This window comes from Suricata suricatta, chromosome 3, assembly GCF_006229205.1.
Source record: "Suricata suricatta isolate VVHF042 chromosome 3, meerkat_22Aug2017_6uvM2_HiC, whole genome shotgun sequence".
Taxonomy (NCBI): Eukaryota; Metazoa; Chordata; class Mammalia; order Carnivora; family Herpestidae; genus Suricata; species Suricata suricatta.
In genome coordinates, this window is record NC_043702.1 from 58,361,564 (window position 1) to 58,388,709 (window position 27,146).

Sequence of the window (27,146 nt, forward strand, 5' to 3'; positions counted from 1 at the left end):
TTTCAATCTTTAAGCACTTTAACCAAAATGTCAGACTGAAAATGAACTTTAAATGGTGATACTAAATAATCTGTGACATATTTCAATTCCTTTGTTTCTGTGCTACAGAGATAAGCAACACATTTAAAAGATGAAATGTGCTTGAGTTTAAATCTACAGTGATAGTCAATATCAAAAACTGAGTTTTTTCCTAATTAAATACATTATCTAACAACATATGTGCTCTTCTACCATTAAAAAAAAAATCTCTCCAGGTGTCCCTGGGTGGCTCAGTCAGTTAAACTTACAACGTGGGCTCAGATCATCATCTCACTGTTCCTAAGTTCAAGCCCGTGTCAGGCTCTGTGCTGACAGCTCAGAGCGTAGAACCTGCTTTGGATTCTGTCTCCCTCTCTCTCAAGTATAAACATTAAAAAAAATTTTTTTTTTTAAAACAAAAACCCTTTCCAGGGGCACCTGGGTGTCTCAGTCAGTTGAGCATCCAACTTTGATCAGGTCATGATCTCACGTTTGTAGTTTCGGGCCCTGTGTTGGGCTCTGTGCTGACACCAGAGCTCCAAGCCTGCTTTGGATTCTGTGTCCTTCTCTCTCTGCCCCATGCATGCGTGCACTCTCTCTCTCTCACAAATAAAATTAAAAAAAATAATAAAATAAAAACCTTCCCATATTAATGTGCTATTATTAGAGACTAAAAACAACCATGAAACCAGATAGCACAAATCACCTGCGTATAAAAAACTCACAGATAATATTCTAAAATATTCTATTCCAGTACTATAAAGGGACATTAAAAGCACAGTTATAATAAGCTCTCAATACACTAATGACAGATTAGTAATACTGATATATATTCCAGCCCAAGATCATTTTCTATTGCTAAATGCAATTCTCTTCAGAACTTAGAAGGAATAAATCACTGGTTCTATTTATAAGGTCATAAAACTGAGATGTATTTGAATGCTTTATATCTTAAGATAGTAACATCCTGAATAGGAAGGTACACTATATAAAGAACTATCTTCCAATATTTTGCTTTAAAATTAAGTGCTAAAAGAAGAAAATGGGTGGCAATTATACCACAAATGCCTATCTTGTAACATAGGCACATCAAGGTTAACTTTTAATTATCACTCTATCAGACTGTACATCAAAGTAAGCAAAAGGTCATCTCCATATAAAAAATATTCAGGATTGCAAAGGAAGATCAAGAACCTGCTAAAGATCCACAAAGGTAAAATATATATATATACAAAATAACAGGAAAATAGCCAAATAAAATGGCTAAAAAGTGGAAAACTGTTTTCTTTTTAAAAAAAGACTGAGCATGGAAATCTAAAAGAAACATCTTAATAAGAACAGCTGATAAGGCATTTTTAGTCATTTATAATGCTGGGAAGTGTTAACGATGAAAATAAAAGCTGATACCTAGTTTTCAAATTCAGAAGTCCTTTAGCATGTTTAGCCTTTTCTCTCTGGAGACTTCAGTTTGCAATGAATAAAGGCTACACTACTGATGACTCTTCACGGAGATTTAAGAAATAAAATTCTTTATCTGCTAATTGGTGCTAAGTATCAAGGACTTTATTGGTTGGAGTAGACAGAAGAAAACGGTTAAGAGGCTTCATAGAAACAACCCCTGCTGGCACATTACCCACTAGAGAAGACAAAGACTACTTATGTGAACTCTAAGTCTCCAGATTAAAATCACCAAAAAAGTCCCTTCGTTTAGCACCAAGTCTAAGCTAGATAAAGTAAACAGAAGTCAATTTTCAGCTTATGTAACAAGTGTCATCATTTTTACTGTTTCTGTAATTTTTCACTTAGCTACTGAAGGTGTCACTTAAACAATTATAACTTTTGATATACACTAATTTAAGCAGTTACTTCTTTATCTTCCAAATTTCCAAACCACTTCACAGTAGCACAAGTCAGATGAAAAGATAATTTAACTCTAAATATGAAACTCTCTTTTAAAAGCAAAATGCCTTCCCTTTAGTTTTTTATTAAACTACAGGATCAATTCAGAATCTGTTTCAGAGTAACTTTAATTTGTTTACTTTGGACAAGTGAAACCACGACATTACAAGAAAAACTACTAATTTGTCTATTAGCCTATATATATATATTTTTTTCCCAAAAGCCTACTTTTATTCTTATTAGTCCCACATCCAGTACTTTTATTTATTTATTTTTTGGTGTCTTTAAACAAATTGATAAAATTCCAAAACAGTGGTTTTTTTAAAAAACAAATTAACATTCTAGTGTGTGTTAGGAACTGCAGCTTTAAAAACAAAAATGTACTCAAACTGTTAAATTTTAATAAAATGTAAGACCTAATTTGGATGTAAATGTCTGATACAGTATTTTTCATGAAAAGAAAAAGGGGGTGACTTTCAGTTTAATCAGCAACTATATGAGTAACAAATGTGAAACACTTACTCAGGGGGAAGAAAATAATGATAATGTGAATGTTCTGGCCACTTAGTCTTTGGCAGTTCACGTGTTTATATACTATCATCTGTAACCCCATCTAATGATGACTTTAGAGAGGAGAGTCTCTTTCTCCTTCTCCTAAGCATTCTATTCATCATTCCACTTCTCTGGCTGATTCATAATGAAAGATGTATCCAAAACAAATAGGCCTGCATCTCACCTTATAAACTACTGTTACAAAGGTGTGCATTTTGGGAACATAAATCACATGCTTTAAGAAGTGTGTATTCTAGGGGTGTCTGGGTAACTCAGTCGGTTAAGTATCCAACTTCGGCTTAAGCCAGGTTCTCACAGTTCATGAGTTCAAGCACCGCGTAGGGCTCACTTCTGTCAACGCAGAGCCCACTTCAGATCTTCTGTCCTCCCCACCCCTCATTCTTGTGCTCTCTCTCAAAAATAAACATTAAAAAAAAAAAGAAAGAAAAGAAAAAGAAATGTGTATTCTATTCAGGAACTACTTGCCTAGGTTTTTCTTTCTCAGTAAGGCTTTGAATAATCTTCCTCTACATGAAAATTAGAGCAAAGCCTATGAGCAATGTAATGGTTGGCCAAATAAACTGAACTCAAGTCATACCACACTTACAAAGTACATACACCTGACCATGATTTCCCAATATAAATTCAGCTCATTATTTTCAACTTGTTCAATTCATAAAGCACTTCTTACTTAGATATACAATTCAATCCCACCAAAGGTGTATAATTTAAAATGTAACCATAAGCCATCTTTACACAGTTCCAAAAAGACCCCACGAGAATGCTGCTATTTAAAACAGAATAGTTATTTTTAGAACAGTTGGGTGGCTCAGTCAGTTGAGCATTCAATTTCAGCTCAGGTCATGATCTCACACTCGTGGGTTTGAGCCCCATATTGAGCTTTGCGCTGACAGAATGGATCTTGCTTTGGATTCTTTGTTTCCCTCCCTCTCTCTCAAAAATAAATAGGCATTAAAAACAATTAAAAAAGAATACTTATTTTTGACAAAAATAAAATTAATTGGTAAAGAAGAGATTATTTAGAAAGGCTCTTTCAGTAACAAATCAAATTTCACATACCTGTAATATCAAGAACAGAAGGAGATGCAATGTAGTATCTATGAACTGTTTCAAGAAGTTGAGCACCATGACCTTGACCTTGAAATGGAGTCAGTATCAGCATCTGACTACAGTAAAGAAATAATTTTAAAATTAAAATATCATAACATGATCTGCTTAAAAATTGCAAATCACTACAGTATTAAGAACATTTTAAAGTTAGTGTGGGTTTTTTTCAGTCGACCTTCCAGAAATACAAAAATTATCAAGATATGCAAAACTGGTTTAATCTTCCACACTGTTTCAAAGGGAACAATGAAATAAATCAGTACATAGCTGATGAATAATGGTGATTTTTTTAAACAAATCAACACTATTATAACAAGTATTGGAAACTTCAGCAGTTCCTTCTTCTGAAATAAAAGACAAGGCACGTGTTATACCGCCAATTACCTTACACGTGGCCGGGTTTTGTCTGGGTACACATAGTAATTATAGACTGTCATGTAGCCTACGGTCGCAAAGAGCGTAGCTCCATCCTTATTATACTTCTCAAATCTGCAGATAAAACAGAAAGCCAAGCAGGTCAATTACAGTCGCGCTCCCATGCAGTGTCCATTTTCTTTTCCATTCTCTGACTGAATTTTCAGTGTCAGCAAGCTACTCTGTGAGGGCCCAATGGGTACACCTGCTATGTTCTGAATGTACAATTCACTTAATTGGTGTGCAGCAACTTGGATAAATCAGACCTCTTTACATCACTTCAGTGCACTTGCCTATTATAAAGATGAATAGGTGGCAAGTAAAAGAAAACACAGGCAAAGCTCATTTTACTGTTTAAGCCTACATTCAGGGCCCTAACGGACAACAGCATTTAATTCAGCTCTATTCTCAAGGTCTCCGAAAGCATAATGAAGGAAAACTCAAGCCTCATAAACAATAGTTTTTCTTTCCTGGGAAAAATATCATTATACTGTCCCAATAATTGGGCCGCCACAATTAAAATGCTGGCTTTGTGGAGGTAATAAGGTCTACTGTTGCTTTAGAACTGTACTTACACTAGAAAGTAGTGCCATCTTTCATCATCCACGTCAATAAAGCTAGCAGTTTCAATAAACCACATCAAAAAGGTCTGAAGCCTTTCATGATATTCTCGAAAGCCTCTACATGTCATATCAGCCTAGGGAAAAAGCCAGGAAAAGTCAGGTGAAACTCATCACAGAGGTAAGTGAAAGTCTGCAGAACACAAAACTATCCTGTGGGAAAATGTTTAGAAGTCTCAGATTAAGATGTGTACACAGACACAAATACAAAATAGATCTTTGTTTTTAATGCCGACTGACGTTTGTTTCCCGAACTTAGAATGAGTCACTGAAAATAACACAACAAAACAGCACACAGGTTTCAAGCAAATGGGGTGCTTTTATCCAAGAAATACTTAAATTGATCTTTACCTTGTATATCTGAAAGGTAAAGTTTTCTCCTCCTGTTGGACTGAGAACAGAGTATGTATGGAGTAAGGTTCCAAATGGCTTGAAATCGACTTCTTTTTCCAGCAAAGAGAGAAAGTCATTTGTATTTGTACAAAATCCAGGTGGAATGATTTGTCTAATTTTGCCCTCAACATCATCTGCCTAAGGAACAAAGGTTAAAGGACATAAGAAAAAATTAATAAATTTGACTTTTAGTTGATTATATTTAATTTCTTTGAAATGGACAAAACCCACAAAAATAACAAAAATGTACTTCCCAGTTAAACTACAGAAGAAAACACATGGAGAACTGAGAAAGGATGAGTTTCATATGCACAAGAGACTACCAAACAAATTGGAGATGAACAGAAGTATAATAAAGAAATAAAAAAGAAGAGGCAAGTAGCCTGAAATCAAGTGCAAGATTGAGGGCAATGCAACTGAAATTTCTAACATGCTATAGAAAATACTAACTATATCCCTGCAGAACAATTTGAACTAGCCCAAACAAAAAGACGCTTATTATTTTATGTGTGTCAAGGAGACCATATTATCCAAAATCACAAAACTAGTAGTGAGGTGGGGCTACAGTCTGACCAAACAAATAGCTAGCAAACTCACATTAACAAGTAGACAGGCCATAACTCCTTCATACACTAAAATTATTAAGATGACAATTTTAAAAATATACCCACTTAGGACATACATAATTTATATGAATGGATATATATTATCCACTCATCCCTATAATGTGACACAAATTTTATAGACTTGGATTTGTGACAGTAGAAAGAGACAAGCCTGGACAACAAAATTAAACTCAGGGACTAAAATTACCCTTGTTAAACAACCTCAATGAATGTTAAAACTATCAGCTGAGCAGACTTCATAATCCCTTTCAGAGCCCCAAAAGACCACTTGATTGAATACATTTACTACTTCTCTTTAACCATGAATATTTGATGAAGTCTTACAATAAAGTATTACTGCTTCTCACCAGGCAATAAAACTTAATGAATTGGTCTCAACTTAACAAAACCTTATCCCTCAATACAGTCCCTAAAAGCCTGACATTACATTCAACAAAATGAGCTTGCATTCTATTCAAACTTTTTCCTGAACAATGAGGCCAGGTTTTTACTTAATGGAGTTTGCCGTGAGTTCAGCTGTAATGTTTGTATTGTATCTATTTCCACAAGGACTGACACAAGAACACTTTGTGTTAACTTACTAAGCGGCTCTTTCATACCGTTTACATGCATGATGGGTATTAGTTCTAAACCAAGACCCTTGCTACTTAGCATTCAAAACAGGGAAATTAAGATGCTTAGGACAAAATACACTACAAAAGGCTAATACAACATGCTACTAATTCCTGTCCTTTCAACCATCTTTTAACTAAGTAGAAGCAATGCACCTGCAGATGAATAGCACTTTATTATCATTCAGCTACAATTTAGGATAGAGAACCAAGGATGGAGTTTATCACAAACAAGTTTTATTATTTTAATGCTCTGCTACCACCAACATTTATACATAACTTGTTTATAGCTATAAAAAAGAGGTATTATTTAAAACACAGCTCTTCAATATTTTGCCCAATAGCTTATTTCTAATGCGTACATCAGTCCTTGCAGTTCATTCACCCTCAAGATCAAATAAACTGCATTTGGTATTTTTCATTTAAAGTGCCATCTAATGTGAAGAAACCATCTTAAATAAAATATGTATAACTTCAATAAGTACAAGAGGAAACTGTAATTGAGGGATAGTTTTAATCAGTCTGATGTATGGCAATCAACATCCAAAGTACTGATGAGTAAAGTAGCATAATTTTAGTCCAAGTTAAAAAAAGTCAAGAAGCATTACTTTTAAATAAAGAAGTTTATAACCTATCAGTTTAAAAGAAAAACACTTCAAAGCATTTACAGTGTATGTAACTATAACTTTTGAAAACTTTTCCTATATCCTGTCTTCTCAACAAGGCATTGCAAAGTATGATCAAATAACTTCACATATCTTGCATCAAATGTAGTTCAAAGATTTCTTAGAAACCATGTTTCAAGTAGTGGTTCTGGTGGAGGACAGAGCAACCCAAAGGTCTAAGATCAATAAAGCTGAAAGAGAGTTAATGTTTAAACGTTTAGCCTTCAAAGGATACCTATTTATTGCAATAAATATCTTCAAATAAATATTTTGCTCTGGGCAAGTTCATACATTTAAGAACTTTTACAGAAGAATAAAAGACTAATTTTAAAAACAAGGAATCTGTTACATAAAACAGGTTTAAAAAAACATGTATTGGATATATTACATAAAATATATGGCATAAAACCAAATGGCTCTTCAAACCTAGAATTCAGAATCTTACTTCGCTAAAGGAAAAACGCATGCATTTCTCTACTAAATATATTGTTTTAAGAAAAAAATCCCATAACCACTCTGTCTTAGAACTCTTGAGGCACCTAGATGGCTCAGTCGGTTAAGCGTCCGACTTCGGCTCAGGTCATGATCTCACAGTTCGTGGGTTCAAGCCCCATGTCGGGCTCTGTGCTGACAGCTCAGAGCCTGGAGCCTGTCTTTGGATTCCCTCTCTCTCTGCCCCTTCCCTGCTCATGCTGTCTCTCTTGATCTCTCTCAAAAATAAAACATTAAAAAAAAAAAAAAGAAAGAAATCTGTACTCTTTACTAATTTAGTTCAGTTAAATATTCATTCTTCATCCTGGATTGCTAGCCAGATAAAAAAATTGTCATTAGAGAAAAACCCATCTCATTTTTTAAAAATTTAAATATTTTTAGTGTTTGTTAGTTTGTCTATTTTAGTAAGCTCTACACCCAACATGGAGCTTGAAATCACAGCCCCTGGATCAAGAGTTGCACACTACAGTGACTGACTGAGCCAGCCAGGCACCCGTATCTCATCTTTTTTTTAATTCAACGTAGAATCAAAGATTAACTGAAACTTTCAGTTCCAGTGCTTGCTGCTAAAAGTTTAGATTCTATTTCTGAAGATCACTAAATAACTGTTAAACCTCAATTAAAATTAAAGAAAAAATGTACTCTGGATAAGAATTAAGCATTCATGAATAGATCAAGAATCCAGAATACAGGGGCGCCTGGGTGGCTCAGTCAGTTAAACCTCCGACTTCGGCTCAGGTCAGATCTCACGTTCCTGGGTTCGAGCCCCGCGTCAGGCTCTGTGCTGACAGCTAGCTCAGAGCCTGGAGCCTGCTTCCGGTTTGGTATCTCCTTCTCTCTCTGCCCCTCCCCCTCTCATGCTCTGTGTCTGTCTCAAAAATAAATAAAACATTAAAAAAAATTTAAAAAAAAAGAATCCAGAATACAACCTGATACATTAATTAATAAAGACATGCTTTACAAATGTTTTCCAAACACTTAGCAATATCTTTTTAAAAAGGAAAACAGTAAAGGTAACTATAATACTATTTAGTTCTTAGGTGAGTCATGATGAAATGTTTTAGATTCTATAATCTCACACTATGATTATTTCAACTTCCAATGTTCTATACCTTGTTATATATGAGATGTTCCCAGAAAGCAATTTTCGCTTTTCCTCATCACTGCATAAAGCAACGTGCCTAAGAATAACCGGTAGCCTGCTATGATATAAATATGCTTACACCTTATCTGTATTTATACACAATTGAAAACCAAATGACATCTTTAGTATCTTATCCTAAACAGCATCATTTGTGTAAATTTGTCTATGATGAGTTATTTCTGAAATAATGATTTTAAAAAGGCCTGTTAAGTAGGTGCTCCTTTACTTGGCTAAGGTGGCAAACTTAATATTGACTAGAATCTAAGATTACTAAGATCTACTACAAAATACAAGCCAAAAAATTCCCATTTCCATATCTGCTTAATTTGCTCAATCTTACATTACCTGACAACAGGTCTGGAAATCTGAATATTGTTAGAGAAGTTAACAGTGTGAACTTTTTCACTACTGGAAAAACAAAAGTGGTATCCTGTTGATTTATACTGCATTAGTATTTTGCTACCTAAGTTCACATATAAAATTCTAAGATAGAAATCTCAATATATAATTTCAAAGCTTTTTATATTTTATGGAAAACATTAGTAAGAATACTGTAACAATTATCAAGAAGAATATAGTAAAATATTAGTCTACCAAAGATTATTTCTTCATTTCCTCAAGATTAAATTTTTACAAGTGGATAAGGATTTTCTTTAAGATGCTAAAGAATCCAGAAAATTTTATTTTCATTTAATATAATTTATTGTCAAATTGGCTTACATACAACATCCAAGAAAATTTTTAAAATCTGCTCTCATTTACTCTCAAATTCAATCCATATTACTGGAAGACAAGGATAAAATAGATGACTGAAATTCACAGATAATACAAATTGTACCCATACATTTTGACTTTCTCTACTAACCCTTTTCCCAGAAATGCAAGCACTTAGCAAAACTGAACAATCTTAGTTACATTCCCTTGCACTAGAAAGCAATGAAATTACCTCAAGAAAAAGCAGGAGACTCTGAAAAGTGTAAGACCTTGATGAAAGAAACTGAAGACAAAACAAAATAAATAGAAAGATATATTGTGTTTATGTTCATTTTACTCAAAGCATCTATAATTTCAATGCACCCTCCATCAAAATACCAACCACATTTTTCACAGAACTAGAACAAAGAATCCTAAAATTTGTCTGGAACCACAAAAGACCCTGCACAGCCAAAGCAATCCTGAGAAAGAACAACAAAGCTGAAGGTATCATGCTCCCTGATTTCACACTATACTAGACCATAAAACTATAGTTACTAAGACAGTATGGTATTGGCACAAAAACAGAGAGATAAAGATCAATAGAATAGAATAGAAAGCCTAGCAATAAACCCATGCATATATGGTCAATTAATCAATGACAAAGGAGACAAGAATAAACAATGGGAAAAGACACTCTCTCCAATACATGGCATTGGGAAAACTGGACAACCACATGCAAAAAATGAAACTGGACCACTATCTTACACCATATATAAAAGTAAACTCAAAATGGATTAAACACTTGAATGTAAGGCTTGAAGACATGAAACTCCTTTAAGAAAACATAGAGAATATAACCTCTTTAACATTGATCTTTTAACAATATTTTTTCAGACTACATTCCTCAGGCAAGGGCAACAAAAACTAAAGTAAACAAATGGGATCACATCATACTAAAGAGTGGAGGAAAGGGAACCCTCATAACAGTTGGTGGAAATGTAACTGGTTCAGCCACGATGGAAAACAGTATGAAGGTTCCTCAAAAAATTAAAAACAGAACTACTATATGATCTAGCGATTCCACTTCTGGATATTTATCTGAAGATGAAAACACCAATTCAAAGAGACACATGCACCCCTGTGTTCACTGCAGCATTACATACAATAGCCAAAATGTGAAAGTACTTTAAGTGTCCTGTGACAGATGAATAAAGATGAAATATATATAAATTCATACACATGTACATACACAATAGAATATTACTCAGTCATAAAGAAATGAAATCTTGCAACTGCAACAACATGGATAGACCTACAGGATATTATGCTAAGTGAAATCTAAAAAACAAAGCATACAAACAAAACAAAACAGATTCATAGATACAGGAAACAAATTGGTGGTTACTGGACAGTGGGGTGGATGAGGGGGAAGACAAAATAGGTGAAAGGCATTAAGAAGTACAAAATTCCAGTTACAGAATGAAGTCATGAGGATGTCACATACAGCACAAAGAATGTAGTCAGTATTATTATAATAACTTTGTATGGTAACAGATGGTAACTGGACTTGTCATGAGGATCATTTCATAATGTATAAAAATACTGAAAAGAAAGAAAACCTGAATCACTATCATGTATACCTGAAACTACCAGGATACTGTGTGTCACTAATACTTCAATTTAAAAAAGGAGAGAAGTCAGGAGGTATTAATAAAAGCAAAGGTCAGAGACAACCATAAGATGAACAGAGCATCAGTGTCTGAATAATCAAGTTTACTGTAGTAAAATTCCAATTATGTTGCCTTTAAAGATGACAACTAGTGGTCATCAAAGCTATAGTCCTCTTTATTGTGACTAAAAAATTTTACATGCAAGTGGAAAGCTCGTTTTGAAAAAGGAAAATGAATGTTGAAAGATTAACGCAATAGTAAAATCCTAATAAACAAATTAACCACTAAGCTGATTTGCTGTGTTTTCTGGCCACCTAAAAGAATATATTTTTCACACACAAAAATACTACTTCCCAGTATAGTCTGTGAAAACTGACTATATGTATGATATATAATAGTCTCAAGCATAATACATCTAAAACAAAAATTTTGGGTTTTTTTTTCCCCACTTAGACTTCCTTCTCCAATCTTCCCTCTCAGTTGATAGCACTATTATTAAGTCTAAGCAATAGAGTCCTACTTGTTCCTCTTTTCCATATCATCATATTAATCAAAAGCAAAGCTTACTGATTCAACTTCAAAATATATCAGACAACTAAATGTACTGTTGCCTGTAACACTGCCATGTTCCAATCTCCCTTCTTTCACTCTCTCCCCCTACAGTGTATTCTCTGCAGAGCTGTCAAAATAATCTTTTAAAAATATAAATCATATGACCCCTTCCCTACCTAAAACCTCTAAAGGCTATCAACTGTTTTTTACCCAATAAGATTGAGTTTTGCCAACACCATCATCTCCTTCCTACCCTTCTCTCCGTTACCACAATGATTTAACACTGATGATCATTCTGAGTGTTCTCATTTCAGGGCCTTTGCATTTACCATTCCCTTTGTTTACTAAGCTCTTCCTTCAGATTATGTATGACATTATACATTGGCTCTTCTTCATTCAGGAACCAGCAAAATGTTTCTTCATAACATTATTTACTCTGTTTACTGATTGTTCCTCCTAGCTAGAATATAAGCTCCATGAGAGGAATGATTCTGGCACTATATCATCAAGAACACAGAGACATGGTGGAATTAAAATTCTCAATACAAAACTGAGATAGAAGAGGCAAGCCTATTCCTCCAATATCCCCTACTCATTCTTTTTTTTTTATAAGGGGGAAAAAGTCTTTGCTTGAACATGTAATTTAAATAAATTATCTTCAGTCATAAAGCGAATAATCCTACAAAAAGACACCATAAAAGATTGATTCCTTACTCCTAACACAGCAAACATTTTGCTGGTTCCTGGTTCTAAATGGGAAAACCTGGTTTTCAAGAATGGAACAATTAGAAGTCAATGCAAATACATAGCTATTTCACTGCAAATAGTATTTGAAAGATTTATCAATAACTAAGTCAATAGTTCCTTTGGAAGAAATCAATCCAGCACTATCAGCTGAACTTAAAAAAAAAAAAAAAAAGACACCACAGTGAATTTTGTACCACACAAGGAAACTACTACCTGCATTTTTAGTAAGAGTATCTAGCTGGGCCTAAGAATTTAACAATCTAATAAGAAACATTTGATCAGGGAAAAACTCCACTTTAGTAAGTCTATATTACATGCTAGCTTATCTAACATTGTGTGACTTTGGGCAAGTCCTTTGCAAAAAAACAAAATTTTAAAAATTAAACAATAAAAAGAACCAAATCAGCCAGTCCCAAGTCATGGAGAGGTTTTAGCCAAAAAAAGACGGGGCTTGAGATTGGCAAAAGATTTAAGTCAGAAGTCAAAGTCCATTGAAAGCCTTGAAAAAGTTGGTTTAATTGCTAATTGCTTTAGGGGCTGCTACTTCTACAGAAAGAAGTTAGGATATCCAGTATGCAGTAATACAGAAGATCTTTGCCTAGATATGTATAGCACAGTATTATCAATATGACACATTGGATTTGGTAAAACTTACTGGATTCCAAGTCCAAAGGATAAGATTTTACTATAAGAATGCAATTTCCAGGGGCACCTGGGTAGCTCAGTTGGTTAAGTGCCTGACTTTGGCTCAGGTTACGGTCTTGTGGTCTGTGGGTTCGAGCCCTGCCTTGGGCTCTCTTCTGACAGCTCAGAGCCTAGAGCCTCCTTCGGATTCTGTGTCTCCCCTTATGTCTCTGCCCCTTCCCAACTCTCACTGTCTCTCTCTCTCTCTCAAAAATAAACATTGAAAGAAATTATTTTTAAATGAGAATGCAACTTCTAATTTTGTAAATGTGATTCAGTGACAAAAATGGCATTTCATTTAAAAGACAACTCTGAAATAATTCTTGATGAAAAGTTTAAATGTCTTGAAGGAAGGGAGTTGTGGGGGATGGGTTAAATAGGTGATGGGGATCAAGGTGTACACTTACTGTAATGAGCCCTGGGTGACAACGTATGGAAGTGTTGAGTCACTATATTGTATACCTGAAACTAGTATTACACTGTATAGTAACTAACTGGAATTTAAATAAAACCTTAAAGAAAAAAAAAGTTTCAGTGCCTTTAAATAGGAATGCCCAGAAACAGAACTCTAAAACATATTTTCTTCTCTTTTTATAGTTTATTTATTTGTTTTAAGAGAGAAAGATTATGCACACAAGCCAGGAAGGGGCAGGGAGGAGAGACAGAATTTCAAGTAGGCTCCACTCACCTGAGCAAAGATCAGGAATCTGATGCTTAAACTGAGCCACCTAGACATCCCAAAACAGTTTTCTTAAGGTCCCTCTAGGATTCATGTCCATCCCAAACATGCAAAATACACTCATCCCATCCCAACATCTCCAAAAGTTTCAACCATTCCACCATTAACTCAAGTCCAAAATGTCATTAACTAATCAGGTATGAATGAAAGTGAGTATGAAAATACATCATGGGCCAAAATTCCTTTCCACCTGTGATACTAGAAAACAAGTTATTGCTTCTAAAATACAGTAGTGGGGGGCACCTGGGAGGCTCAGTCGGTTAAGTGTCCAGCTTCGGCTCAGGTCATGATCTCACGGTTCATGGGTTCGAGCCCCACATCAGGCTCTGTGCTGACAGCTCAGAGCCTGGAGCCTGCTTCGGATTCTGTGTCTCCCTCTCTCTCTGACCCTCGTGCTATCTCTCTCTGTCTCTCAAAAATAAATAAAAAACATTAAAAAAATTTAAAAATAAAATAAAATAAAATAAAATACAGTAGTGGGACAGGCATAGGATATTTTAAGGAGTTTCCCATCCCAAAAGGAAGAAAATGGTAGAAAGAAAGGTGTCACTGGTACCAAGCAATTTCAAATCCAGAAGGTCAAATTCCCTTAGGTTTTAAGGTCTGGGAATACTGTGGCCTACAGCTCTACCCTCTGGGCCTGACTCCTTTTTTTCCAAAGGGAAGTACACATTTGCAGCTGAGTACTGTTATCAGCCTGTTTCCGACCTACAGATTTTAGAAAGTTCATTAGCCTTTCCTCCACCTGTTAGTCCAAACTGGCAGTGTTTCTGCTGATATAACATTGTCAAAACTCTTCTAAGTCATCCGTATATGCTATTAGGGGTTCATGCCATTAGACAATATGGTCCTACAAGAGACTTGATCTCTATGCAATCTCTATTCCTGGCTTTGCTGAGATTACTGAGGAGATCCAAGAGTCACAGACCTAATCTCTTCAGCAAGAGTAAAAGGTTTTCTAGTCATACTTCCAGCTTTCTCTCCACAGCACATTTTCCTAATGATCAATCTCCTAACTTCAGTGTCTTCTGCAACCTGGATAGGCTGAGAATCTCATAAATCATCAAGTCTGGATCTTTTATGCTTTATGGTTCTTCTCACAACTTCTCCCTTTCCTCTCACATTTGTACGACACCAGACCACAACTTCAATACTTTGCTTGGAAATCTCCTCAGCTAAATATCCAAATTCATACCTTATAAATTCTCCTTTCTATATAAATGTAGGACACAATTCAGCTAGGCTTTCTGGCACTAGATAACAATTATCTCCTTTCATTTTCTAGTAACATGTTTCTTTCCTTCTGACTCAGCAGAGGCACCGTCAACATTCCTATTTCTACCAATATACTGTTTATGATGGTATATTATTCTCTAAGATGATACAGGCTTTCTCCCCCAATGCTTCTCATTAGTAGTGAGGTGTCCATACTTCTACCAACCCTCTACGGACTATTCAAGGTAGTTAATGCTTTTTCTACCACGTACCTCAAACTTCTTCCAGTTTCTACCCATTACCCATTTCCAAAGACATTTCAACAGTTTTAGTCATTTGTTGCAGTAGCACTCCACTTACTTGTATGAAAATCTATATTAGTTTCCTATGGCTACTATAACAAACTACCACAAACTTGGAGGCTCTGAACAACAGAAACATAATTCTTTCACAGCCTTGAGGCAAAGTCTAAAAACAGTGTCACTGAGCCAAAATCAAGGTGTTAACAGGGCCACACTCCCTCCAGAGGCTCCAGCAGAGAATCTGTTCCTTGCTTCTTCTAATTCTAGTGGCTAGAATTGTATTTGGTAAACAAAATACAACTCTGATCATTAAAGTGAAGGTTTTTATAGAGAAGGTCCACTCAGGAAATAGATCAGGTAAAGGATCATGATCAAAGGTTAACTGCCATGAAAGGCAAGCAATCATGTCCATAACTAAAGACTGAATATGTGGTTTTAAAGTACTATATAACAGATTCTCTCCCCCCTCCAACCTTTAATTTTAAAACCTGTTTTATACTCAAATGGAAAGCAGAGTTAAAGATAAATTCATTTTTGTTCTTACCTCTACACAGTCAAAGTTCTCATCAACTTTAGACGCATATTCAACCCGAAACATTGTTGACAGGCTACCAGCAATATAGTATAACAGGATCTTCAGACCTTTGTAACCAAAAGCAGTTTCACTGAAAAGGAAAAAAATATCAATAATCTAAGACCCCAGATAGAATCTTTGCAAAGTCACTAGAAAGTATTTGTCATACATATAAACAAGTTTAACTTTATGAGTAGTTTCAAGATTTAAAACTAGACCTATTTTAAAAAGAAACAAGTATTTGTAATATAACTGTGCCTCAGCTTTCCTCATTTATAAAATGAGAGAGGTGCCTGGCTAGCTTAGTAGGTAAGACAACTCTTGATCTCGGGGTTGTGAGTTCAAGCCCACACTGGGTGCAGAGATTACATAAAATAAAACCTTTAAAAAAATAAATAAGAGAGAATAACAGCACCTACCTCTGGGATGTTGTTTGGGTTAAATGAGGAAGTTAATACCTGTAAACTGCTTATAATGTTGACTAGCAGGTTATACAAGTAGTATTAAGTGTCAGACATCATGCTACTGGTGCAGCTGCTGCTATGTTACTAGTACCAGAGAGCATTTCAAATCAGACACAAGTGGTATTAAACTGGTACCTGGCTAGGCAAGCAGCTAAGATGTTGGTTTAGCCCTGTCTTTCCTCCAATTTACCACCTGCTTCCATCATCAACATCCAGAGCCGCTAAGAGTGGTGAAAGCACCTAATTACACCCCCATATGAACTCAGAAAGCAGATCTGGAGCTGCTATTTTTCCAATCCTGCAATCCATCTATGCCTTGATATTCTCTTCTCGAGCTTAAAGAGAGTCTTCCAAAATGTGAATCTAAAGTATCCAGAACAGGTAAAGCTACAAAGACAGAAAGTAGCTTAATGATTGCTTAGGGCTGGGGAGAGTAATGGGGAAAAAAACATGTCTGCTAACTGGTTATGGGAATTTTTGTAGGAATGACAAAGATATTCTAAAACTGATTGTGATAAGGACTGCACAACACTCTATGCTAAAAATCATTAAGCTGTATACTTTAAGTATAGGGGTGCCTATATTAAATATAGTGGCTCAGTCGGTTAAGCAACCAACTTCACCTCAGGTCATGATCTCACGGCTTGTGAATTCCAGCCCCACTTCAGATTCTGTCCTGACAGCTCAGAGCCTGGAGCCTGTCTCTTTGTCTCTCTAAATGAATAAACATTTAAAAAAAAAAAAAAAAAAGATGAACTCTAGAGTAAATTATATCTCAGTAAAGCTTTTCTTCTTTTAAGTGAATTCTGAAGAAGAGTGACTGGAAGAAGCAGTGCCATTTCCAGATTTCTGTCTAGATTACCAAAATAAAACATTAGCAGTGTCCATTCCAGGACTCTGAAAGTTGTGTGTATAAAAAGGAATGGCAATGATCAAGGTCATACTTGAGTCATAAGACATGGATCATCATGATTTTATCTGTCATCTGTCTGACTGAGGAGGATGCAAGCATTTTTAATGGCTTGCAAAACAGAATGAATGTACAAAATACCATTAAGAAGCATTATCTTTAAGACTAGATCCTATGCACCAAAGGAAGAGATTTTAAGTAACAGTAAAAGGAAGAGAATAAAATAAACAGCTCCTTAAAGATAAAAATCCAAAAAGAAAACATTCCTCTTTCCATAATAAAATAAAACCTATTTGAAATACAAAAGGCTCAAATTTTGTCATGAATCAACACATATAATTACTATTTAAAAGCACATAATATGCCTTAATCTGATACATTAATAATGGAAAATTCTGAGGAAATTTGTCCATAAAGAGACATTTGTCAATTTCAAAACATTAAAGGCACCTGGGTGGCTCAGTCAGTTAAGCATCCAACTCTGGATTTCAGTGCAAGTCATAATCTCACCATTTGTGAGTTCGAGCCCTATGTCTGGCTCTGCACTGGCAGTGAGGAATTCTCTCTCCCTCTCTCTCTGTCCCTCCCTTGCTAGCATGCTCTCTCTCTCTCAAGTAAACTTAAAAACAAACACCACATTAAATAAATATGTGAACAATGCTAAAATAACACATAGGTAAAACAGCCATGAAGAGAAGTATTTTAAATGTCCACTATATCAAAACACTCTTTCTTACTACACCAAACCAGGGAAACTACACCTTGGGAAAATGGCTGACTCCAGAACTGCTGAATCTGGACCATCTAACTGTATCAAAAGTAAAGTGTCCCCAAAATGATGACTATATATCAAAAAGATTCAAAAGCGGATATGAAATGGGATAATTTGAGTGCCATAATTAATAACAGTAACAAATTATAACCCATTGGATTAAAAAACAAGAATCCTTGAATCTATTCTGAGATAAAGAAACACTTAAGGGAAAGAGCTCTTACTTACAGAATGCCAACTAATAAATGTAGAAGGTATGACAAACTTAGAAAACAATCACTACTTTATTATCACAGTCCAATACTAATTCAGGCAAGAATCATCAATGGATTTAAAACTACTGGCTGAAATAGTCTAATAGGAAACAGTATATTTTCAGTCTCAGAGTATCTCCCCACAGATTATCTAATAAAGGGGAAAAAAAAACCCGTGAGAAAAACTGACAGACACCCCTAAGCTAAATTACCCACCCCAGTTAACAAACAATGAAACTTAACTCATCATGGGCTTTCTGATTCTGACAGACTGAGGACACAGACTACTTCTGTTAAGGTACTACAAAAATGCACATTATCTGAATTTAATCATGAAGAAAAATCAAACTAATCCAAAGTTAAAGTTTATAAAACTAGCTTATATCCTACAAAAATGTGATGTCATGAGAAACAAAGAAAGGCTGAGGAACTGTTTCAGATTAAAGGAGCCTAAACTAAATGCAATATGTGGCTCTAGACTGGACCCAGAATGAGGAAAATTGTTAAAAAGGATTACTGGAAACCAATTGGCAAAATTTGGAATGTGGAAGGTATATTAGAAAAGAGTACCAAAGCAATGTTAAATTTCCTGAGTTTTGATACTTCTATGGTTACTGTCTTTGTTTTTAGGAAATACATACCAAAGAATTTAGGAGTAAGGGATCAAGATACATTTGCAACCAACTCTCAAATGGTTCAACAACATACCAATATTCTATATAGGAGTGAATAATTAAAGCAAATATAACTAAATGGTGAATCTAGATTTTAAAGGATATGAGTACTAATCATACAATTTTCTGCAAATATGAAGTTTTTTTCAAAATAAAAAGTTAAAAAAATGGTAACTGGCTATTCTTATAATGTAATGAAGCTACAAGAAATTAAGAAATAGTACTGAATATTCTAGGACATATCTTTAACGTTGCTTTTAAAAATAAATAAACTACTTACTCACCACTGAAGAACAAACTGAGTTTCCTAGCTTTAAGAGAGTATATTTTGGACTAAAAGCAATATAGCGAAGTGAGAGGAAGAAAAAAGTAGTAGTTATGAACATGGGCTTCACAGTCAGATTGCCTGAATCTGAACTTTGGCCAGTCATCTGTCCTTATTCAACTACCCAATTCCACCCATGTACAGTGTAATGACTGGTAATACCATTGCTAAGACGGCTCTGAGAATTAAATGAGATAATGCTTCTAGACTATGTGATAGGTATTATATAGTAAACTGGTGTCTCAATGTCAAAAATGGCATTCTAATGTGTATTTTAAATAAATTACATAAAAAACAGCAAAGAAAATAAAGTCTGATTTCTAGATCTTAAAAAAAAGTGTTGGGTTGTTTTTTGGGCCAAACTAATTTGGCAAACATCTTACTAAGTTACTTACTCATCCCCAAAGAGTTGATGGGTATATTCAGGAAAGAAAGTTCTAATGTCATTCTCAAGATCTTCAGGAAAACGAACTGTTTAAAAGAATAAAAAATATAGAGATATTAAAGACACTAAATTAAAGATATTAAAGGTGCAGGTATTTCTATTTCAAGAATTTCACTATATGTAACTAGGGGACAGCCAACATTTTTCTTACTTAAAATATCACTTTTCCATTATATGATTTACAGTGAATTCTCATGAGACAGATGAACAACAAATAATATCACTTTGAGTGATTCAGCATCAAAAAACCCTACTGGTTCTAAGAATTAGAAAACTAAGTATGAGAGGCATCTGATTTCGTTTTTATTTTTCTATATGTTTATATACAAAGCAAAGAGTAAAATAAAACCAAGAAAGACACTCTGAGATAAGAAAAGCTACAGCATAAAAAAACAAAAAACAAAAAAAATCCACCAAACAAAAATCCCTAAAGAAAACATTCTGAGAACAAGAATAATCTGAGTTTTGAGAAGGCCTTTATCATCACATCATTCTTTATCAGTACAAGATGGTTATTTATGTTGTTCCTGGGTTTTGGAGGATTTTTTGCTATTAAAAGTAATACGGCAAGGACATCCTTATATACACATCTTGCTGTACTCATAACAAGTATACACAGGATAAATTCCTGGCAAAAGTGCTAAGTACTCAATTATTTTTATAAATACTGCTTAACTGTTCTCTAAAAATATTTTAACAATTTATATATATACCCACCAGCAGCTACTTAAATTCCTTTGCTTCCCACACTCTTGACAATATTCTGGACCCTCAACTTTAATTTCTACCAATTTAAGATGGAAAAGGATACTCTGTTATTTTATTTGCATCTATTGTGAGTGCTGACATTACTGGACATATTCCCAATATAATTTCCCTTATGTAGAAAAAGCCTTACCCCCGCCAAATCTTTAAATTGAAGAATGAAAAGTTGTAGACGAAAAAGTTTTAACACGGTCCTCTCACAACAGATCATTCATGGGATGCCAAAGTTATCATCTAGCAGACTAATGATTTACAGAAGAAAAGATAGCTTTCACTGTAGAGATCAGGCGGTCACCGCCTTTTCATGACCAACATTGTATGTCTCCTGATTCAATGCAATATAAAATACCCAGTATCATCTATGAAACATTTCCTTACCAAAAACGTTTATTCTGGATCTAATCCAGCTTTAAATCTTGCAATTCACAAGAAATACGGAGGACAGAGTAACAAGTTAACTACTACTAAAAAAAGCCAGACAAATCCAGAAGGTAGATTTGTCTAATAATTCTATACAATGACTTTACCCTTCCAAACAGATCAATGGTAGAGGGGCAAAAAGTTCCATGTTGAGGGGAGGGATTGTTCTGGGTTAAAAGAGATTAAAGAAACATTACAGCCAAACACAATGCACGATCCTTGACTGAATTCTGCTTTATATAATTAAAAAAAAAAAAAGCTATAGAAGACTTTCAAGGACAACCAGGAAAACCAGAAAATTACATGATATCAAAGAATTACTTTTGATTTTTATAGGTGTGATAATGGAATCATGGTTATATATGTGAATATTCGTATATTAGAACATGTGCTATGAGGGAACTGTCATGATGTTCAGAAATCTATTCAGCAAATTCAGCTAACATACAAACGCAAAAACAATGGGGTGTCTGACTCCTGATTTCAGCGCAGGTCATAACCCTAGGGATATGGGATCAACCCTGCGTTGGGCTCTCTGCTGAGTGTGGAGCCTGCCTAAAATTCTCTCTTTCTCTCTCTCTCAGCCTCCCAAAATAAATAAAATGTAAGAAAATATTTTAAAGCAAATATGACAAAATGTTAATTGCTGAATTTAGGTATTAGATATATAGGTAAGTAATGTTTTATTCTCTCAACTTTTCTATGTGTTTACAAATTTTCATGATGAAAACTGAAATTTAAAAAAGCCCTGGGCAAATACAGCCAAATGTTAAAATGTGAAAAAGCTGAGTGATGGGATCATGATACTCACTAGTTTGCTACATATTTTTTGCATGTAATATTGCACAATAAAAAAAAAATAAGCAATCCAATGTCTAGAGTCATTAACCCCCCAAATTACCCAACATCTCTAATATTTAACAATGTTTAGAAGCCTCTAAAAATTACTAAAAATTAATCGCAAGCTACCACTTCTAATATATAGCACTTTGGTAGTGATGAGAGACACAGAGAAAGAGAAACATAACAAACATCAAAAACCTAGTTATGATAACTAGTTCTATAATTTGAATTGGCCTTCTTCAATGTCCCTGTCATCTAAACTATCAAGGTTGTACTATTTCAGCATGAAATTTAATCCACAGGTGATAAGAATTAAGAGAAAGAGAAAGCAAAGTGAGGAGTTTTTTTAATTGAAGTAAAACAAATACTTTGAGGCAAATATTAAATATTTGTTTTTTGGATCTGATTAAATTTGGGTGAAATAACTCAAAAGAAATTCTTTTTTTTTTAATTTTTTAATGTTTTATTTATTTTTGATACAGAGAGAGACAGAACATGAGAGGGGCAGGGGCAGAGAGAGAAGGAGACACAGAACCAGAAGCAGGCTCCAGGCTGAGCTAGCTGTCACCACAGAGCCTGACACGGGGCTCGAACACACGAACGTGAGATCTGACCTGAGCTGAAGTCGGAGCCTTAACCGACTGAGCCACCCAGGCGCCCCAAAAGAAATTCTTTAAAATCAATATTATATGTAAAGGATTCTTTTAATATCCAATAAATGAAGTTTTTAAAATATTTTTTTAATTTTTAAATTTGAGAGGAAAAGTATAAGTGGAAGAGGGGTGGGGGCAGAGAGAGAATCCCAAACAATCTTACCACTACCTCTTCCCAGCTCACTCCTTGTGATACCCCAACTCTAACAATTCTTCAACCTCCAACCTCCACCAGGACTTACAATGTGTTGATTAGAACCCAATTCTCACTGTCCTTCCCCTCCTCTTTATCCTTTTCAGTATACGATTCGATGGCCAATCAATATTATCACTCCCTCATAAAAATCCTTAACTCTTTTGCTCCAATCTTTGTCATGCCAGTCTGCTAAATCCCCACTATAGTTAAATCAAACTGTATGCCCACATTTTGCTACACCCTTGCATCTCCATGTAGTTGACTTTAATCTTACATTCATTGAGTACTAAACTTGGAAGCGGACCCTTAGTGCTACTTGACAGTCATACTACGGTTCTCAAGTCCGCTCACTCCTCTTGCTTGACAAGATGGACTACTTACTCAAACCTCCAGCATCTTCTAGAATCACATGATAACCTTGCTTCTTGTTTCACTTAAGAAACAGAAGCATTCACAAGAGAACCTGCACGGACTGCCACCTCTGCACCTTCCAATTTATTGTAGCTGCTTCCATTTGTCTTCCTTTTGTTAAACTGGCAGAGAAACTCTCCATGCTCCATCTAAGGCTAATCCCTTCACTGATATTCTCAAGAATATTCTCTCATATTTTCAAGATCACTCCACAAATACTCCTCATTCTTTTCCTGTATCATTTTCCCCATCTCTGACAGATCACAGGCATCAGCATATAAACATGCTGTTACCTCTCCCATGCTTAAGTAACTCTTGTTGCAATATTCCTATCTGAAAAAGTCTTCAATATAAGGTAAGATGAAGAGTTAAAGTGGGGAAAGAAATAGAGATCCCTACCAGAAACAAAGAGGGAACATGGGGGGGGGGAGGGAGTGGGGGAAGACAGGGGAGGGGCAGTGGGAGAGGGAGGGAGAATCCCAAGCAGGGTCCATGTCCAGCACAGTGGGATTTGATCCCACTGCCATAAGATCATGACCTAAGCCAAGATCAAGAGCTGGATGTTTAAACAACTGAGCCACCCAAACACCCCAAGAAGGAACATTTTATAATGCTTAAAGGGTTAATACACCAAGAAGACTCAGACTCATGTGTATGCACTTAATGCTTCATATATTTTGAAGATTTGATATTAACTATAGTTCAATTAAAAACAAGAGAAAAGAAGAAAAAAAAATACATGAAGGAAAACGAGACAACTGAAGAAACATACAAATCCACAATTATAGCCAGAGATTTCAACAGTCCTCTCTCAACTGTTCTGACAGAGTAAATAGACAAAAATCAGCAAAATATACAAGACTATTACACCAATTGACATTTACAGAATGCTATATAAAACTTCAGAATATAAATTATTTATATTCTCTAGGACCCTCACCCAACACCTGGGACACTCACCAAAACAGATAATTTGTGCTAGACTATAAAACAAATCTCAAATTTAAAAGGAGTGAAATAATCTGACCTTGATAGAGTTAAAACAGAAATCAGGGGGCGCCTGGGTGGCTCAGTTGGTTAAGCGGCCGGCTTCGGCTCAGGTCATGATCTCACGGTTCGTGGGTTCGAGCCCCGCATTGGGCTCTGTGCTGACAGCTAGCTCAGAGCCTGGAGCCTGCTTCATATTCTGTGTCTCCCTCTCTCTCTGACCCTCCCCTGCTCGCACTGTCTCTCTCTGTCTCTCAAAAATAAATAAAAGACATAAAAAAAATTAAAAAAAAAAAAACAGAAATCAGTATAAGATAGCTAGAAAAGCCCCAAATAATTGCACTTTTCTGTGTAGCCCACAGATCAAAGAAGAAATAATAACAATAATAAAAACACAACATAACAGAATTGGTGAGATGCAACTAAATCAGTATTCAGAGGTAAATTTATAATTTTAATGCTAGTATTACAGAAGGAAAGTTTAAAACCAGTTATTTAAACATTTACCTTGAGAAGGGAGTTGTGTTTTTTTTTAAGTTTATTTATTTTGAGAGAGAGAGAGAGAACATGAGCAGGGGAGGAGCAGAGAGAGAAAAAGAGGGAATCGCAAGTAGGCTCTGTGCTGTTACTGCAAAGCCTGCTGTGGGGCTCAAAATCAAAAATGGTGAGGGGATCTGAGCTGAAATCAAGAGTTAGATGCTTAATATACTGAGCCACCCAGGTACTCCAAGAAGGGAGATTACTTAAGAGCAAATTAAAGTAAGAATAATAAAATTATAAAGATTAAGAGAAATAAAAATTAAACCAGAGAAAAGCATTTTTTGAAAAGATCAGTACGATTGAAAAACTGATAGGCAAACTTTAAGAAAAAAGAGAAAACACACATGACCAGTATCCCAGAAAAGGGACTGCAGATGCTACAGTCCTTAAAAGGCTAACATGGGATTATTATTAACAAGCTGGCAAGAAATTTAGGGAAAATGGACCATTTCCCTAAAAGCAAAAATCACTGAAACTGACACAAGAAGAAACACCAAATCAGAATAGTACTAAAACTATTAATTAGATTTATAGTGACACACCTTCTGACAAAGAAAACTCAAGGCACATAAAGCTTCACTACTAAATTTTACTGAACATTTAAAGAATATTATCAATCCTTTGCATAGTCTTCTTAGAAAACGGAGAACACTTGCCATCGCATTTTATAAGGCTGGCAAAACCCTCATACCCAAATCAAACTAAGACCTAGAAAAAAAGATTACATTAAATCTATAAATGAATATGGGGAGAACTGCTATCTTAATAATACTGAGGCCTTCAGGGTGCCTAGGTGGCTCAGTCGGTGAAGCATCCAACTCTTGGTTTCAGCTCAGGTCATGAGTTCATAGTTTATGAGATCAAACCCCACACTGGCCTCTGTGAGGACAATATGGAGCCTGCTTGGGAGTCTCTCTCTCTCTCTCTCTCTCTCTCTCTCTCTCTCTCTCTCTCTCTCAAATTCAATAAACTTAAAAAATGATAATTCTAAGCCCTTCAATCTATGAATTTTAAAAACTGACAACACTAAACATTCATGAGGATATGGAATAACCAGAATTCTAATACATTACTGGTGTACTGACAAGGATTTCATAAAGCTAAATCTATAACCATCCTATGACCTAGCAAATCTATTGCTAAGAGTTTACCCAAAATAAAATCAGGGGTCCACAAAAAGACTTGTCCAAGAGCATTCTTGACAGAATTATTTATAACAACCAAAAACTACAAAAAAGAAATGTCTATTAACTGATGAATAGTGATATATCCAACAACAGAATAGTATTCAGCAATAAATAGGAATGAACCTCTGATACAGGCAACAATATGATGTACCTCAAACACATGTTGAATGAACTAAGCTAGTCACAGAGTATACATGCGTAACTACATTTAAAGTTCTAAAATAGGCAAGACTAATTTTTGTGTGTATGTGTGAAAGAAATCAGAACAATAATACTTTGAAGGAAGCAGACATTGAAAGGGAAGGAACAAAGTTCCTGAGAAGGCCCATTCTCATTACTGTTAGAACAACACTAATTACCTGCTCACCTACATCTTGGCTTCGAAATACCATTTTCCTCTTTAAGAAAAAAACAAATAAACAAACAAGCAAAAACCAGGGCTCCTTGGAGAAATGGCTGATTTCCAGAGCTGTGTCAGAGCTAACAGATGGGCCTGGAATAATCTTGTTCTAAAAAATAATCAAAGAGTGGAGTAATCAAATGAGGAGGACATGTAAAAAAGACATAGAAGCCGGCATGAACTGTGCTCCCACTGGCCAAATCATGGACAATATAGTACCAGATTATAATCCACTAAATAGAAGAGGAACCTAATAAATGAAAGAATTGGAAGTTTAATGAAAAACTAAAGGTGCAATGAGATCTGCACATCACTTTTATGATATCCTTATCAAGAGATATATAACCTAAAATAAACCATGAGCAAATATCAAATAAACCTAAATTGAAAGACATTCTACAACATAACTGGTCTACAATAGTCAGCTGGTCAAGGTCATGAAAGTCAAAAAAAGACTGACAACTGTTCCAGTTTGAAGGGGACAAAAGAAACATGGCAACCAAATGTAAACCCTGACCCTAATTAAACTGGATCCCTTTGCTGCTATAAAGGGCATTTTAAGACAAGTGGGAAAACTTAAATAGAGTCTGAGAATTAGATGATGATAATGTACAGGTATTAATTTTCTAATTTTGATGTATATTCTGGCCATGTACAATAATGTTTACAGTAAATATATATTAAAGAATATGTGGTGATGGTGCATCAAATCAGTAATTTATTCTCAAGTAGTTCAGGGGGAAAAAGTCGTTGTATTTATACTTCCAACTTATCTGTAAGTTTGCAATTGTTCAAAAACAAAACAGGGGTACCTGGGTGACTCAATTGGTTGAGCATCCAACTCTTGATTTCACTTCAGGTCATGATCTTGAGGTTCATGAGAGCAGCCCCCCCATCTGGCTCTGCACTGATGCCCTCCCCAGGTCACGCTCTCTCTTAAAATAAACTTTAAGCAAAACAAAACAAAGAGGAATGTAGCCTACCAGACCTGCAGCATGTATCAACCCCCCAAAATTGGATTTTAAATTAAAACCCCCAAAAAGCAGCTATTTGGGGGGGAACCTCAAACTTCACTGACTCATATGCTTATTGTACATTTCACTGTATATAAATTGTACAACACTATTTTAAAGAGCAAAAATAGGGGTGCCTGGGTTGC

The 27,146-nt window shown here is 35.3% G+C and overlaps 2 protein-coding genes across 2 annotated transcripts in view; one reads left to right on the forward strand and one right to left on the reverse strand.

The window, feature by feature from the left end:
* The window catches only part of SLC25A12 (solute carrier family 25 member 12), a 201,543-nt gene that overhangs the window by 39,442 nt on the left and 134,955 nt on the right, over window positions 1-27,146 (forward strand). The window lies entirely within an intron of this gene.
* Window positions 1-27,146, reverse strand: part of HAT1 (histone acetyltransferase 1) — a 57,457-nt gene that overhangs the window by 21,352 nt on the left and 8,959 nt on the right. The window contains exons 3-8 of the mRNA XM_029936140.1: window positions 19,536-19,611; window positions 15,712-15,832; window positions 4,983-5,162; window positions 4,587-4,708; window positions 3,982-4,086; window positions 3,550-3,656 (exon numbers count right to left, since the gene is read on the reverse strand). Coding sequence (XP_029792000.1) covers window positions 3,550-3,656; window positions 3,982-4,086; window positions 4,587-4,708; window positions 4,983-5,162; window positions 15,712-15,832; window positions 19,536-19,611 — 711 coding nt within the window. The remainder of the gene's footprint in view (window positions 1-3,549; window positions 3,657-3,981; window positions 4,087-4,586; window positions 4,709-4,982; window positions 5,163-15,711; window positions 15,833-19,535; window positions 19,612-27,146) is intronic.